The 16604-nt window shown below is 48.6% G+C and overlaps 6 protein-coding genes across 7 annotated transcripts; 1 reads left to right on the top strand and 5 right to left on the bottom strand.

The window, feature by feature from the left end:
* Positions 1–2278: 2278 nt before the first annotated feature.
* BC939DRAFT_469634 (uncharacterized protein) lies at positions 2279–3301 on the bottom strand. The gene has a single exon (XM_051558038.1). The coding sequence runs from the start codon at positions 3127–3129 to the stop codon at positions 2353–2355; it is 777 nt and encodes a 258-aa protein (XP_051406370.1). The 5' UTR covers positions 3130–3301; the 3' UTR covers positions 2279–2352.
* Positions 3302–4105: 804 nt separating this feature from the next.
* BC939DRAFT_404025 lies at positions 4106–8209 on the bottom strand (the record flags this gene model as incomplete). 2 transcript variants are annotated; one of them, XM_051552782.1, is made up of 9 exons in its annotated part: positions 6134–6265; positions 6354–6472; positions 6578–6827; positions 6916–7286; positions 7407–7481; positions 7586–7712; positions 7840–7922; positions 8007–8036; positions 8134–8209. In XM_051552782.1, the coding sequence occupies 9 exons, from the start codon at positions 8207–8209 to the stop codon at positions 6134–6136; spliced, it is 1263 nt and encodes a 420-aa protein (XP_051406368.1). The 2 variants fall into 2 exon arrangements, with proteins under 2 accessions (XP_051406369.1, XP_051406368.1); XM_051552783.1 differs by lacking the exons at positions 6916–7286; positions 7407–7481; positions 7586–7712; ... (1 more) ...; positions 8007–8036; positions 8134–8209 and adding an exon at positions 4106–6059 and having other exon boundaries at positions 6145–6472; positions 6578–6584.
* Positions 8210–10331: 2122 nt separating this feature from the next.
* BC939DRAFT_482166 (uncharacterized protein) lies at positions 10332–11177 on the top strand (the record flags this gene model as incomplete). Its single annotated transcript, XM_051559096.1, has 3 exons — positions 10332–10500; positions 10557–10678; positions 10812–11177. 3 exons carry the CDS (start codon positions 10332–10334, stop codon positions 11175–11177), a joined length of 657 nt encoding a protein of 218 aa, XP_051406367.1.
* Positions 11178–12285: 1108 nt separating this feature from the next.
* Positions 12286–13010, bottom strand: BC939DRAFT_404036 (uncharacterized protein; the record flags this gene model as incomplete). Its single annotated transcript, XM_051552784.1, has 2 exons — positions 12286–12626; positions 12743–13010. 2 exons carry the CDS (start codon positions 13008–13010, stop codon positions 12286–12288), a joined length of 609 nt encoding a protein of 202 aa, XP_051406366.1.
* Positions 13011–15033: 2023 nt separating this feature from the next.
* On the bottom strand, positions 15034–15319 carry BC939DRAFT_469629 (uncharacterized protein). The gene has a single exon (XM_051558037.1). The coding sequence runs from the start codon at positions 15260–15262 to the stop codon at positions 15053–15055; it is 210 nt and encodes a 69-aa protein (XP_051406365.1). The 5' UTR covers positions 15263–15319; the 3' UTR covers positions 15034–15052.
* Positions 15305–16521, bottom strand: BC939DRAFT_533693 (uncharacterized protein). The gene is made up of 3 exons (XM_051561709.1): positions 15952–16521; positions 15759–15819; positions 15305–15639 (listed from the first exon to the last, which is right to left on the bottom strand). The coding sequence occupies exons 1-3, from the start codon at positions 16452–16454 to the stop codon at positions 15592–15594; spliced, it is 612 nt and encodes a 203-aa protein (XP_051406364.1). The 5' UTR covers positions 16455–16521; the 3' UTR covers positions 15305–15591.
* Between the last annotated feature and the right edge of the window lie 83 nt (positions 16522–16604).

The raw sequence follows: 16604 nt of genomic DNA, 5'->3' as shown, positions 1-16604 counted from the left end.
CGGAAAGGCAGTCACTAGATCAGGTACAGCCGGACACCCGGCTGGCTCCTGTTTTTATTTAACGAAGAAACCCAGATCAATAAACACCACCTTTCTTTCTCGTTAACTCACACTCCAAAGTACTGCCTACCCGTCGCAGTACGTACGAGCAGAGACAAGTACCTTAACATGGTGCAGACGGGTAGTGCTTTATAAGGGGCCCGTCTGCCCAGGAAATAAGGATCCCTCTCTTGTCTCGTTGACATATTGTTTGTAAGTAGATATAAGGGTAAAACATTGCAGCGAATATGGTCGAAGCTTTGAACGATGTGTCTTCCTCTTGCACTCAGATTTTGAGAAGCATGGGATACGATGTGCGTCCCGCCAGGAACACAGAGATCACAGCTTCCAGCCCGTCAGTTTTTCGCGCATCATCACAGGGTAAGTGCACAATGCCGGCCGCAACATATCTCTTCAACACCCTACTTGCACGTTCGACATCTACTAACGCTATTGAACTATTATTGTGATATAGATGAAGGAGCACCGTTCATCATATCGGGTTTATCAGAAGCTAGCTCGGTTTACTCCGCCTGCACTAGAGACACCCCTCCCCGCCCATCGCCTCAGAATCTGCAGGCTAACAGCGACGAGGAACATGAGATTAAGGCCACCATCATTGAGAACATCATGGGTGAAGTGGCGGACCAAGACCAGCAAGATCATTAGGAGGCCGAGCGTGGTCATGAAAGTGATATTGTAGGAATAGGGGTGGTGGGGAAAAAAGGGGGTCAAAAAATAGCAGGAAGAACAGCAGCAAGGAATAAAGTCCATAATACCTTGATATTCTTATGAATTCACGAATTGGCAGTTGTGGCGGCCTTCCGGAGACAGCAGGCAATCCGGGCTCTAAAGAGCGGTGAGTGGCACGGAAAGTGGACCTCTATCTTGTATGGACTGCAGGTGTCGATGAAATGCAGTTGCACGGTTTGATCGAGTTTTCGCTGGAAGAGTGCCCTGAGTAGTCCTAGACAGCCTCGAGACACTGATGTTTTTGATTCAGTATTTGTAAGAAGAAAGACGACAGAGATTTTCTAAAAAGAGGTAGATTTGAAAAGGGCGCCTGAATCCTGTGGGAGCACAAGTGGCATCTTTAAAAAATGCAAACGCCGCTGGCTGTTGAGGCAGACTGGTTCTTTCTGAGTGAGCCGTGAGGTTTGTGGGAGAGGTTGCCCGCCGCGTTTTTAAAAAGACGCCCGGATGTGTGGTATTTGATTGGATCCTCGACCCCTGTTCGGATGCGGACACCCGCCTGTGCTAAGCAGTGCATAACCGGGCTTCATGGATGCATGATCCCTTACCCATAAGTATTTCCTTGTTGAATAGGTCGAGGCGCGCAAGCAATGGAGGTACCTTATTTTTTTAGTTTCGCATCGACCTCCTTCAACTTTCGCCAAAAGACTGGGCTGAAGAAGAACCCAGGCCCCTCAAGCTTTCCAGAGATAACGGATGTAATAAGAATGTCCGTGCTCGTAAGACAACGGCGCCTGTTGCTGTCCGTTGTGATGACAAAGACTCTTTCAAAAGTAAGGGGTCTCTCACGCTGTGTGAGTGCCTTTGGAAAAATATATAAAAAAGGTGCGGTTTGTCAGGAAACATACCAACCTGTTCGACTGAATTTCAGTCGAGGAAGTCGATTCGGTAAAAAATGTTTCTCATTAATTAAATGATATGATATCATCAGTTGCTTCGCCCGAGTTTGTCAACTAGCCTTGGAGCAGCACCTCTGATCGCGCTCCATCTTGTTTATTCTGATCACTAGCTATTTGAAATGGTTTTTTGCATGCCCCTGTCATACTGTCTTTGTATCTTATCGCACTATCCCCCTCATGAGCAACAATTGCCATATAGTCTTTTTTTTTTTTTTTTTTTTTTTTTTTTTTGAACGCCAGCTGTTCTGCTCAGTATGAAATAAATATACGGGAAATCTCCATGTACAGTTCACGCTGATATAGGTTGGCATTTTTTCTCATCCACACAGCTGGAATTGTACCTTTATACTCCATCCCAGAACATAAGGCACATATCGCTTCTTGGCGCACTTGAGGACTACCCATATATAAACAGCAGAACACGAGAGTGCGTCGATAGACCCATGAGAACGCAACGCGCTATTGAGCAACCTTCATGGGTTGCCAAGGAACAACTCATAAGTTGCCAAGGAATAAAGGTCTGCTCTGACAGCAAAATGTGACTAGTAAACTAAGGGTGTTGTCAAGCAGTTTTTTTTAGCATGCGACTCAGATTTACCAATCTCACTTTATTTGATATATATTGTTTGACTGGAGAGCTATGGAAAGTGCTGGTATGTGTTTATGCAAGATCATGCAATTCTTCCTTCGGAAGCTTATCCTCCTTCCGTCCCAAGAAATACATCTGAAGATCTACCGACAGAACCACCAAGGCCGCCAACTCCAATAAGGGCGAGAACACGAAATATGCCCAAGTCGTGGTCAGGGCACTCGTTCGGAACGTATACACGATCTTATAGATCAACGAGACCACGAATAGGCCCGTAACCACCAAGCAGAGCTCGAATGCACGCTTGTTTTCCGGATACCGCTGACGATAGTTCCAGGCCGCGTACAAGAAAATCAAGGCCACGGCCATCAGACCCAACACCGCGACTTTTCGTAGGATTAATCCAGTATTCTGTTGAGATTCCGTATAATCGGGCGAAGCCAGTACAGCTCCGGCAATGACGCAGGCAATGATTGGGAGGAGGAAGAGTCGTGTGCGAAGCACGAGAGTCGCTTCAAATTTTCCGCGAGAGTGTCCGGCGACGTGGCGAAGTTTTGGAAGGATCGAGGCATAGAGACGGGCCAGGATAAGGAGGATGAAGATCACGCCGATAGAGAGAAGGGTCGTCTCGGTGATGTAGAGGGATATCCATTTGCTGGAGCCATAGGTGACCGCATCCGATTCGACATAGGCTCGGATTACGTAGGCGACGATGCGGATTGCGCAGAAGAGACCGATGAAGAAGTAGATCCACCAGCGCGAACGTGCGAAGCGGATCGCGAAGTGGATGAGGAGTCCGAGATAGAACACCGCTGTGATGATGGAGAGAATTTCGTCCGCAGAGATCATGGTTGAAGGTGAGAGTGCGTTAGAGAGCAGATGCTGATGGGAGAGGAGAATGAAAGGTGAAAAAGTGAGTGAGAAGGGGAAAGGAATAGGAGACAGGTGCTCTTATACTGATGCGAGACCTGGAGCTTAGTCTATATGGATTAAAGTTGGCGCGGTATTGTTGTTGTTGTTGTGCTGCGGAATAGCCGAGGTATGGTATTGGTATTGTCAATGACACTTTCACCCTCACAGCGGCGGCTTTGCTCCATTTACTCCACCGTCTGATAGAAACTTTATTCGAATACGCAAACAAGAGCCCAGACTCAAAAAAATGATTTTCTTGGCCACTTGGACAAATATTTGTTTGTGTGAGTGTTCTAGAAATGGACTGGTCCCATCAACATTCGTACCACAGCCTCCTCTTCGGCAGCACCAATGGTGCATTCCATGAAATTGCTCTAGAAGAGGTACGGGTGGAAGCATACCGATCATGGATGTAGCTACCGTGGCGATCTCGGTAGGCGCTGTACACTTGTCTTCAATTGAACTCGTGCGAGAGTGAATCCCCATGCCCTTTGCCTGGGATACTAAGGATGTGCGTCCCCTCGGCTTCAAATTATCCAGAAGGGTGTTAGAGTGCCGAAATTTGTTATACACTCTTCCATGGTGAGGGGTTGGCTGCAGCGCATCAATCCGTGCTGGTCTACGAGCGTATAATACACCTCGAGGGAGACTAATGACGACGATTGCATTATTTTTATTTTTTTTGAGCTGCGAACGTTTCTTTTCGAAGCATGGTCTCAGCAAAACCTTATCTCGTCGACTTTCATAACAAACGCTGCTCAGCCCGGTTGCTTTGGCCCTTTCGGATTATCCGGATAAATCGCGACACCCGTGCCAAGAGCTGGGCTGTATCTCAGATCAATTATGCTGCCGTCGCGCCACTATCGCCTCTCATTCTACTTCGACTTCCAAATAAATGATGTAGTTCCAAAGCCATCCCTGCTGTATGTCCTTTCTTTTTTTATTTATTTATTGATTAATCGCTTTTAGCAACTAGACGTAAGCATGGGAGAAGAGATAACAGACCATTCGAGGCAAAAACAAAAACGAAATAGATATCAAAGCAAGCTAAGGTGCATTGGGTCCTCTGTAGCCATGGTGTCGCTCTCGTTCCCGTTCTATCCTCTCTCGGTCCCAGCCGCCATAAGGTCCAGATCCTGGTGGTTCACTTCCCATCACAGCCCCTCGCAGGTCACCCTGGCTTCCACCATGACTTCCTCCGCGACGATGTCCATAGTGAGGAGGAGGCGGGGCAGGCCCTCCAGGCATCATCCTGCCATAGTCTATCGACCCTCCATGTGAAGGATGCGAATGATGACCCATCGGGGGCATAGGTCCGCCATGCGATGGTGGCGGGGCACGCGTGTCCATCATTCGCGGATCATCCAGGTCCATGTTCGATGGTTCCTTGTAATGATCCTTACGATCCCTGTGCACCATCGGTCCTTCCTCATGCCGATCTGACATATACCCTCCATAGCCTCCACTAGGTCCCCCATATCCAGACGAATGCATCCCAGGTATAGGTCCACTGCTCGATCCAGGTCTTCCTTGACTGATGCCGGTTCCGCTGCCTCGGCTGCCACTGCCGCTTCCCGCACTTCCAGAGTAATGATGACCTGACGATTGCTGGGACGATGGAGGCTGTGGGCCATGATGATGCGAGTGCTGTGGCATAGATGGGTGATGCGGCTGTATATGATGATGGGGTGGAGGAGGGCCCGAATGCTGTACATGCTGAGGATGTGATCCATGTGGGACCTGGGAATGGTGGTGCATTGAGTGTGGGTGAGAAAGCGAATGTGAATGGGGTCCACTATGTGATCCACTTCCGCTGTGCATGTGGCCGTGAGGCAGTGGTTGGTTTGGGGGTGGGAGCTGCGACGACGGCTGTGGAGGGGGACCCTGACCATAGTGCATGGCCGATGGATGCTGAGAGTAGCTAGGATGACCGCTTCCACTGCCCTGTGGAGGTCCCCCGTACCGCATCATCTCCTCTGGTGGGTACTGTGAGTGGTACTCTGAGCGGCTGGAGCTTGAGCTGCCACCGACTCTCCGCTGCTGGTGCATCTGAAGCTGGTGATGATGCTCTCGTTCACGCAGCTCGAGTTCTCGCTGCTCCTGCTCACGCATCATCTGCATATCGCGGTGTTGCTGGTGTTCCCTATGCATCTGGTGCTCGCGCTGCTGGTGTTGCATCTGCATCTGCTGTTGGTCCCTCGAAAGATGGTGAAGCGAAGGCGGACCCTGCTGCAAAAGAGAAGGCTGCATACTCTGTCCGTGAGACGCTTGTTGGGAAGGATGCGCTGCCTGAGAGGGTTGCTGTCCATGATGGAGAGGCTCACGGTGATGCGACTCTCGAGGCTGATACTCCTTGGAATGGATCTCGCGACCCTTTGATGACGGAGTAGTGTACATAATCTGCGATTGCTGCGAAGACGACTGTGACTCCTTACTGTTTGCTTTCTGAGATGGGGTAGTCATGACGGCACGGCCACCGCGGCGTGCTGCTGCTGAGGCATTAGCACCGCCAGCGCCCTGGCCACTTTTGCTGGACTTTGTCGCCGGTGCCTGACCCCATTCACCCTGAGCATTGCTTGATTTTGAATGGACTGCATCCGATGGTGCTCCTACTGCGAACTTACGGCCAACGCTACTAACGCCGCCAGAACTGCTCCCATTGGTGGCTCCCAAAGGGCTAGCAAAATTGTGTGCTGCTGAAGTGGTGGTGATACGTCCACTCAATCTTCCTGATGCGCTGCTTGAGCCCAGGGCTGGCGAACCGATCAACGACGAGCCATTAGCGTCGTGCACATTGCGGCGTCCATCCTCGTCATCCGAATCCGAGAGTTCCTCATCCGGCACAATCCTTGAATCCAAAATTCGTCCTATAAACGCAAGTAAATAGCCAAATCAGTTCTGTGTTACAATAGAGCAAGTAGTTATGTCCCTCGAAAACTATTCAGGACTTACGAGAATTCCTAACATCATATTCTTCGTCTTCCTCTTCATCATCTGATGAGGTGTAGTCTCTCGGCACTTCCTGCATCTGGACTGACGGTGCGCATGGAATATGACGAAGATTTTCAATGATCTGCGCCCTAGCGATTACAAATTAAACAGTTATAATCAATAGATGCGCTCGCATGGGAGGAGAGCAGAGCAGAGCGGCGCCTGAACACTGTTACTAACCTGAGATTGAGTAGATCCTCCGGAGTGTTGTCGTTCTTCATGTTGTTGGCTGGTACATCCAAACGATATTCCGGTCCATAGTACTCAAAGTAGGAATTGTATGGGAGCTCTATAGAGATGAACAGGAAGTACGAGGAAGCAGTTCAAGTCAGTTAAAACATTCCCATGCTCATCCATGGCTGACTGTTCTATAAACGATACACAATCACTCTACCTTCGGGAAGCTGCTCATTGAGAAGAACTGCTGTTTCAAACGTCCAGGCTCGGGCAACGTTGCGGATTGTATAGCCTCCTCCACCCACGACGATCATAGGCACTCCAAATGACTTGACATAGGCAACGCAATTGGCGTGTCCCTTCATAGACAGGTTGAAACACCCAAGTTTGTCACCGGCCAAAGAATCCGCTCCACACTGCAGTACCACAGCTCCTGGTCGATACCACTCCATGATGTGTTTGATGATCTATGGTTGATCGGATATAAGGGAATTGTTAGTATAAAGAACAGTGCATTTCGCCATAGCAAGCACTGACAGTGATTAGGCCACTCACAGGCTCAAAGAGATTCTGATACGACCAGTCGTCCATTCCCTTCTGCAGAGGTACATTGACAGCATAGTTCTTGCCCTTTCCAATGCCGGTCTCCTCCAGTTTTCCAGTACCTGGGAAGAACTCTGTCATGTGAAACGATGCCGTCATGACACGATCCGTGGTATAGAATGCTTCCTCTACTCCGTCTCCATGGTGAATGTCAATATCGATATAAAGGACACGCTGGTGATATCGCAGTAGCTCCAGAACAGCCAACACAATATCGTTGATGTAGCAGAATCCAGACGCCTCTGTCTTCTTGGCGTGATGCAGTCCACCAGCCCAGTTAATCGCAATATCCGATTCACCACGAATCAACTTGTTGGCGGCAGCTAAGGTACCAGTGGATCAAAGTCAGTGCAAATGAGGTTAGAGTGTTAAATATTGATCAATGGTACACGACCCATTACCAAAAAGAGAACAACCTGTCGTATCATTTTCCATGTGCTTACCGATTGAACCTCCGGCGGAAATGGAGCAGAATTCAAAAAGGCCGTCAAAGACAGGGCAATCATCGCCCAAGTTGACTGAAAAATCGAAGAAAAATCGTAGGACAAATCAGTCTATGCGTCCGATAAAGAGGCGATAAGAAAAAAACAGGGGTAGTTGAAACAAGCGTGTGAAAACTTACAAAGGTGTTTGGTTTGTTCCGACATTCCTTCGCCACGGACCATTTCAGGTGTAAGACGATACAAAAAGTCGACGTACTCATCGTTGTGAAAACGGGACATTTGTCGAGCAGTCGCTCGTTTTGGACGCTACGGTCAGATTGAAAAAAAAAAAAAAAAAAAAAAAAAAAAAAGAGAAAATCAACTATATCAGCAATCCGACTCTCGTCTTCCACTTCAGAGCGGGCCGTAGCAAAAGCGAGAGAAGGCATCTTACAATGACATCCATCTTCTTGTAGAGTCCATAATTGGTGACTAGGCTGTGGCACATGCGCACACGATGGGGCTTCATGGGATGACCTAAACGTGGACAACGTCGATCGGTACCATAAATAATCATGCAGGCATGGATAATTTTTTTAAAATGGTGGCAGCAATCCTTACCAAGACCATAGGTATAGTTTCCAACGTCGTCTAAGTAGCCATATAAGAACCATGTAGAATCGTTAAGCATGGAATCCGATCATCGTCATCAAACGAGGGAAATGTAAAGAAAAATCCTGATACTTACCATCATAAAAATAGGAGACACGCTGCTTTTGCGTGGCCCCTCCTCCAAGGGCAAACGAAGAGAAACCGGTAGTCATAGCTTAGAAGGCCAAGGAAACAGAGTGAGGTGGGTGTGGCCACAGAGAGCAAGTAGCGAGAAAGCGGCAGAGCAAAGATGTAGGGTGAAGATAAAGGCAATAGAGGTGGGTTGCTTGACTATGTTGTTTTGGGTCTGGAGGGTCTGGATCGTCCCTGTTTGGTTGCAGACAGCCTGTGCAGACTCGATACAGCAGATAGAGGTTGGAGATGGCGTGCTTGACGATGGTTATCCCGGTGGCGATGTTGCCGATGGAGGCTGAGTAGTGATGCGCCCTGGTTGTCTTGGGGGAGATGGTACTGGCAAGGAAGCGGAAGGTGATGTTCTGCCCTGCGCGTACCCTTGTCCTTTGAGGAGAGCCAGTGGCTTGTATTCTGAAACCGAAGTCACCTACTGAAATGAGAAAGGGAATCGATAAAACGATGTTTTGAATTGAAGTGAATACCTTCCTCTTTTTGAGTCTGGCAGCTTTGAGTTTAATTTTTGTGCACACATCAGAACGCGTTTTTCCTCACCAGCCAGAGCACTTCTCGGTCCTGTAGTCGCCAACTGCGGATGCTCCTCCCATGTACCATTGATCTCTATTGCATTCAAAGCTTTGTTGAAGCCATCCTATGTTTCAAGGTTGAGGATGGCCGTTGCCTCAGTAAATAGAGTTTCCAAGTTTTTATCCAACGTAGTGTCTTCAGCCTGCTCAGTGGATACCTTTCCCCGTTCATTCTATTCTCTTCCTGTTCAACGTGATACCCTTTCTATTTCACAATCCAATGGTTCCAATGGCTAATCGAACCTCTTCGCTCGTCGCTACTACAATGCTGTGCGAGCTTAAAACCTTCAGTTGCCTGTTTGCTGAGCAACTAATTCGTTCGCCTTTATTACGAGCCGCTGCAGACTGTGGCGCGTTTGTCGTGAGCCGCGCTATGGCCGGCTCAAACATCGCAGGCTTCATTGGACTGTACTTCTTCCAGTAGCTACACCATGCGATTGTAACCAGAACCGCGCTTCGGGCCTTGCTGGCCGTGCTACAGCAACAGCAACAGCATCAACAATAGCACCAGGAGCACCGGGAGCGCTCGGTAATCATGTACGACTTCATGGCAACCACAAAGCTGGGAAGACATCAGTATTCCCTTCTGGATGCTCCAGAGTATAGCTTGCACTATGATCGATCCGCCGCGGATTATAAAGAGACATGAAAACTATTGCTTGGGAAATAGGGTGACAATAATGAAATTCACTACTATTTTATCGGGCAAAGTGGTCTTAGCATGCTATCCAAAATGGTTGGGCTATCCTCTTAAAGTGCTGTGCTTTGTCACCTAGGAGACTTGCTTGGTATGTATGACCTCTGGGGCCTAAAAGGACCTGCTCTTGTTCCTAGTCTGCTAAGCTATCCAAAGAATTGTAGGTCAAAATAGGCTCGTTCTTTCACTCGGTCTCTCGAACCCTGCTTTGAAATCAACACTGGGTTTCTCTTTATGCTGCCTTTCTGTTGCTGTACAACCCTTCTCCCATAGAATAATACGACAAGGTAAGTAGCAGAGAACTCGAAAATCAACTCCTTATCCTGTTCCTTTGCCTCTAGCGCGTAGTGTCTGCCGTTTCTTTGCTAACAAGAACCTCGCCTCGTGATCGAGTCCCACAATACAAGCATACTCTGGTTCCTATGCGGCAGTAACTCGATCACATTCCATCTTTTAATTACACTCAGAAACGAGGACGAGTAGCCAATGTTTGCGCGGTCGTCCCTCTTTCCTCGCTATTCTATGAAAATAATATTTTTACAAATGTTTAAACAGCCGCTCTCGGATACGGTGTTGCGTAGACGGAAGAGTACCTCGCGTCTGGCATCTGTCCAAGCTGCATCATGAACGCACCGGGCACACAAATTCAACAATTGATCAAGTCCGCCACAAGGTCGTGCGTATACTTGATACAAGGACACGGGCGGTGAAAGTAGACAGAGACAGTGTTGACGCGCACAACCCTATTCTGATCGAAAAGTAGTGAATCACCAGCATGGGAGACCGCGAGTCCTCAGTTGACAGTAATTGACACGAAAGGCCAAAAGCCAATCTAGAGTCCATGTATTTTTATTCTCGATCAAGTCGACAATTTTCAAAATGGTCGTTCTGAACATCCCTTGCATCTTATCAAAACGGTTCGCCGGATCGAGTTACTTTAGCCAGATCGTACGCGAGTTTGCCTGCATGTTAATCATCCTTTCTGAAAATCGCAAGGAAGATCAGCCTTTAGATCTATTTCGGTCTTCGCCCACACGAGCCAACCATTGTAGAGGAATAGGGTCTCATGACAACGGAGAAGAGCTGTCGGTCGCTTTTACTTAGCCATTGAAGCATTAGAAAATCTGAAGCAACTTGCTCAACACGGCGACATACAAAGAACCAACGGCAATAGTGGCGCTGAAACGGGAGTTCGAGAGTACCTACGAGTCAGTCTCTCTGGTGTAGTACGTGAAGAGAACTTTCGAATTTGATAGAGAGGGGAAAAGGGCGGTCGCGGACGAGCGCCAGGTTCCTCAGCCCATTTCTAAATTCTCGCACGACCCCGACATCGCTATTTTACGCACAGATAAAGTGTAGTTACAAGTCCTGGCATTCGACATCAGGCCCTGTTATCAGTCTTCCAAAGACCAGATTCAGATGAAGGATATCGAGACGTTGTTTCCAGATTCACAGGCATACTCTGAAGCTTTCGGGCAATATAGGGACGACATGGATGTCGCTGGGGGTAGACCCCGGCAAGGCAAGGCTGTGTCCACAACGTTCTATGCGCTGGACACCCATTACCCCAGTCTGGCCACGAACCAGCTGGTGAGATGGGTCGCTCTTTCACAGCCCGACGTTTTCGTACAGGAACTGGCTGAATCAAAAAGAAAAAAAGCGATAGCGCCCGACGGTCAGCTACGATTTTACAAGCGGAACAAGGAGGAGAGACGCTGCAGTTAAATCCAAGTGTTACAGAACTCAAAACCTCGTTCAAGTCAACCAAGTTCGGATCGGTGGAAACACAGCGTCAAATTCCTGAGCCGGATCCCCTTTACTGATCCAAGTTCATGAGAAAGAGACATTGAGAGTGCCAGAGAACAATCTGAGCGGAAAGAAATTTAGCGACCCACGACGCGTTGCGCACCATCGATTCGACAGGGCGGCCTACATAATGACTTAAAAGATCCACAAGGCCTAAGGCCTAGTCTTTCCGTTTAAGGCGCTAAACGCTTCAACACATAAACTCACGATGATGCACGGATATATTTTAAGACGGTACGCTGTTAATGATCTATTCGTCGCTTTTTACTAACTTTTCCTTCACAGTATCATTATTAAATGCCATATATTTATTATCAATACAATACGTAAGCTACATCGTTGGGTTATGCTGTTGTTAAATCGGATGAGTTCTTGATTTCGTCGATGTGCCTATGTTATATCATGAAGGAGAGGGACCGCAGGCTCTCGGGGGATGGCTGCAAGCGATGGACAATATCGAAGCTTACAATATCGTGGACATTGACCTGAGAGCACGGCGCTCCGCGATCCCTTCGCTAGCCCGGATAAATAGAAACAGTAACTGGGCCAACCCTACCCAGTCAAAATTTACCACTGGAGATCGTTTCTGGGTTGTAGGATTCATAAAAAATTGTGGTAGTCTAGGCAGGGGATATCGTGGACTCTAAAGTACTATTTACAGGAGTCGGAACAAGGTCATTAACTATATAGGGAGCACTGAAAAGGATAAAAAGGGCGCATTCAAAGCTAGCTTGATTGCACAGCTTTACATGATAGTGGTATGGAAAGAGTGTCATGATACATCAGTGGGGCGTACAGGTGGATGGTGTATGTGGGGGAAAAAATCGAAAAAAGCTAATGTGGGAAAAAAAAAGAGGAAGGGATAACTGTCGATGTGCCTTTCGCAGCTTGCACATCCTGCGCATAATCCCCTCTCCCAAAATCGTATACACATAAAAAGGTGCAGGACCGGCCGGGCTTCAGTGGTACATTTCAATCTCCATGTCGGATGCCTATCCGCCAATTGAGCAGCGAGACGTTTGGAATGTTAGACAGTCATTGTAGATTTTTGGGACAGTACTATAGGTCGAATACATACATCCATCATTCCAGAGTAAAGACAACAGAAAACAGGGAAAGTAGAAAATAGTCGCGCTGTGAATGAGCGCGCCGCGTGGTGAGACAAGGAAGGGAAGACAAGAGATCTCGAGATGCAACGAAGGAAAAAAAGTACGAACTCTGTTGTTGTTGTTGTTCGCGAACGACAAGAAAAAAGATAACTTACAGAGTCATCGTCCTCGTTGGGTTCTCCAAGGTTGGCCTGCAGGTCCCGCACCCGAGTTTTGAGTTCGTTCTTCTGACTCAATAGTCGGTGAATGTAGTCAACGGCTATAAACGTGCATCGTAAAGTAGGAAGTAATGTTAGGAACCATCTTATTTTCTCGAGCTCTCGCATAAAACATCGACCTTATGACCGAAAAATACAAAACAAACAGAAACCGTACATTTCTGCAAAATGAGCGCTTCGCTGCGGTGGCATTCGCTCAACGTGGGAACAATCTCCACCAAAGAGTCGAATCCAATGCGGATGTTCTGGCGCCGCTTCTGTTCAGAGGCAATATGGTTCGCTTTTTTCTCTGCATCTGTCAACAGCTCGTGTGGCGCCTTCTTGGCTCTTGACTGTGCCTGGTTCGAGGGTGGCGAGCGTGTCCTGGATGTCTGACTGTCTGCAGATGAAGATTGTCGGTGTCTCGAGACCTCCTTCTCGCCCATTAGTCCAGAGACGTTGCTGCTGGTCAACCCATTCCGATGCTCTGCAACTGGTCCCGGAAAAGAAATCTCCTCGCTGTCCTCCCGTTTCTCTACATGATAATCCGTCCTTCGCCCACTCATGTCATACGAGGATGATCCGCTTGTCTTTCGTCGAGCGCCATTGCGTTGATGAGCATCGTACCCGTCACGACTCGATCGATAGCCACTCTTGGAAGGTAATGACGACTCTGTGCCAGATGATCCCTTACGACTTGTCGTCTTTTTCGTTAGTCGCCCATACTCATCCTCGTTTTCATGCGCCACATGCCCAGCTTCATAGTAGCCATTGGGTGAAGACGAATACGATCCAGATCCAGGATGATGCACGCTCCCATTGTGAGGCAGAGGCGGAGGTGTCAAGTCATCCGAATCACCGGTGTGCAGGTTCGTCTGCGATTTTCGTTTTGTGATCGTCCTCGGGCCGCCAGGGGACGACGTGGGTTCATAAATGCCACGGCCGTAGTATTGTTGCTGCTGGTCAGGCGAGTACTGTCCTGGAGGCGAATTTTCTTGGTATTGGCGCTGGAGCGACTGCTGATGCGCTGATTGATAGGCGCTTTGCAGATGGTGGGGATCGTGTTGGTTTAACATTGCCTGCTCTTGCTGTTGCTGCTGCTGTTGTTGTTGCAGCTGTATCTGCATCTGTTGCTGTTGCGCGAGAACCATAGCTTGTGTGATCGCATTGGCCTGGGCCATCAGCTCCGGGTTCTGTAGGAAAGCCTGGCTCATCGCATGAGGGTCAATAGTTCCTCCGGGTGCCAGAAGAGGATTGGCACTGATTTGCTGGATTAAATCTCGCTGCTGCTGTACCGCACCAGATGAGGGATCGTTGAAAGAGGTTGGCGGAGAGGACAATGGAAGCAGGGGCAGCAGCTGTCTGTGCTGCATCTGGTGCTGGAACTGCTGATGCGATAGCGCAGGGTCCGTGGACGGAGGGGCGGACGAGTTGTGCTTGTAGCGCTCCTCCTGAGCTAATTGGCCTAGAAACGCGGAGAATGCCTTCTGCTCATGGTCGGATAGGAGCGACGAGAAGTTCATGAGGATCTGCACGGTATTGGTAGAGAGTAGAGCGGTGTGCAATTGAAGACTGGAGAGGTGTTAGTTCCTTTTTTGTGCTGCGAAAGGAAACACGTTTGTGGAGAAATTGTGTCGCCTGGTGCAGTTCAGGTACGAATGTGTCAGTTGTGTGGAGAAATAAGGGATGACCGCTAGTCTTTTGCTTTTTGTGATTCCGGAATGAGCAAAAAAAAAAAAAAAAAAGAAAGCGGGAGGAGGAATGAGAATGCAGACGGAGAAAGAAGAAGAGGAAAGAAGAAGGGGGAAAGAAAGAAAGAAAGAGAAGGAAACGTGGGAGAAGAAGGTTGTTCCCCTCTTCCCTTCCCTTGCCCTCTTTCTCTCTCGCTTGCAGCCCTTCGCCTTCTTTTTCCTTCTTCCTTTCCTTGTGGACAGGAGACAGGAGACACAAAGAGCGGAAGGGCAGCACTTGCGCGCTTAGTTTTGTTACACTATTTAATACGACGGAACACAGTCAGTTGGTGCGATTTTTTTTTTTAGTTGGTTTGTGGAGCAGGAAAAAAAAAAAGTATCCAGCAAGGTTGGGTTCAGGTCCGAGGGAACGAACCAGAGGGAGAGAGATCGACTGGACAAACAAGCGCAAGCTCTACAAGATGCACAAGAGGCAGATGTGCAGGGGCGAGTGGGAGAGAGAGGGGGGAGGTGGAGAAGGAATAAAAGTCGTTCTCCATCGGAGGGAAGAGACCAGTGCGGGGAGCAGTGTGTGGGAGTGGAGAAGGAAAGAAAAAACGCGTACACACATGAGCATGTACGTGTAAGCATCCGTCCAATCCAGTCCAGTCCAATTGAATCTGTCGTTCCAAGTGCTCTCGCTTTACCCCACCCTTCAGTCTGCACCCTGTAGTCTCCCGCCCCCAAACATGTGTCTGAAGGAAAAGAACTAGATGCACGCCTTTACCGCCGGCGCATACTACAACTGTACCCTTTTTTTAAAAAGTCCTTTTTGGGGGTAGCGATGTTGGTCTACAGGTTGTTTCAATGGTGGAAGTGGTTCGATTGCACAAGGACACATCTTCAGGGCGTTTGTCATACATGTATACACATGCACAGGGCACATTTATGTCACAAAGTGAGATCGTACGATGGCTATGGCGCATTTTCTTGCACCTGATCGTCCTACCAGATGCACCTAGAAACATAGGAACAGAGGGAAATGCTTCCCACAACTCCTTGATAGAAAACTCCCCAACACCATCTTTAATCCAATGGCCTCATGCAAAATGATGGGTCCGCAAAATTATGTCTGCAAAGCTCCTTGATAGAAAACCAACGTCGTTTTTTTTACCGGATCGCTTCCTGCAAGATGATAGGGACCTACTACCAGCTGCAATCCAACACAATATCGTCCATGCAAAAAGTCTTTAATTTGATTTCTATATGTCGTTCCTGAAGAGAAAAAAAAATCAATTCTGATCGTGCTGACGCGTTGGGATGTTGCTTCCGATATCAGGAGGATGGGGGAGGGGGGTTAGAATGGCAGAGTGCTCTTTGTCTTCGTCTTTTCAGCAGCCTTGGCCTAAACATACACAACGCAACAGGGCCATTAGCATTTATAATGACAACAACAATGAAAAAAAAAAAAAAAAGGAGGCCGTGCCGTCAAGGAAATATGTGCAGCAATAAACAATAGCTTACCTTCTTCCAGGTCTCGATCGTCTTTGGCATCTCTGCAATGGCCTTAGCAACCTTCGCCTTCCTATATTCATAAACAATCCGCGTCAAAAACAAACCCACAGGGATGTGGCATCAGTATACGGTCCTAGCCCGATCCTCCGTTTCCTTCTTTCGTCTTCACTTTTCTCGCAGAAGCCTCTGGCAGTCTTCTTACCTCTCAGGCGCAGTCCTGTCGTGCTTGCGACCCTTATCCGGTTTACCCATACGCACAGTCTTTGTCGACAAAGGCTTGGGCGCAGGCAAGTTCAGCAGCTGTGCCGCAGAAATAGCTTCTCCCGTCTCAGGGTGAGTCGCCAACGCAATCCCGGCTTTCTCCAGACGGGCAACCTTCTTCCGGATATCTGCCAGCACTCTCGCCGAGACCTTCGATTGCTGCCAGCGCATTCGGGTACGCTCTCCTGTGGCCGTCAGTATTGATGGTGCTGCAGGCTGTGATGGTGATACTGATGCTGCTGTTGATGAAGATCCCTTCTTGGCGGTGGCGACTCCAGGGACAGGGACCCATTGGTGTACATAGTCAGTGGCAGGGCGAACTCGAAGTCCAGCCAGCGTCCTGCTCAGCGTCTGCGGACTTGCCATCAGTTTACGGAAGTTAGCGGTGGCAGCCTTTGAGGACAAAGTCGAGGACATGGCCACTGTTGCTGCTCGAGAGGTCATTATGTGATTGCTTCAGCAGCGTGATGATTCGACGAAGAGATGACGGCGCGAAGATGAATGGAGATCGCTGCTCGTCTAAAGGCGGGGGAAGCGCATAGGTTGTTTACAGAATATTCGAATGTGTGACTTGACCCGTAAATCACGTTTGTA

Source organism: Gamsiella multidivaricata (genome assembly GCF_025024155.1).
Source record: "Gamsiella multidivaricata strain RSA 2152 chromosome Unknown BC939scaffold_132, whole genome shotgun sequence".
NCBI classification, from domain to species: domain Eukaryota; kingdom Fungi; phylum Mortierellomycota; class Mortierellomycetes; order Mortierellales; family Mortierellaceae; genus Gamsiella; species Gamsiella multidivaricata.
Note: the sequence above shows the minus strand (reverse complement) of the source record. Positions and strands in the feature narration are given on the sequence as shown.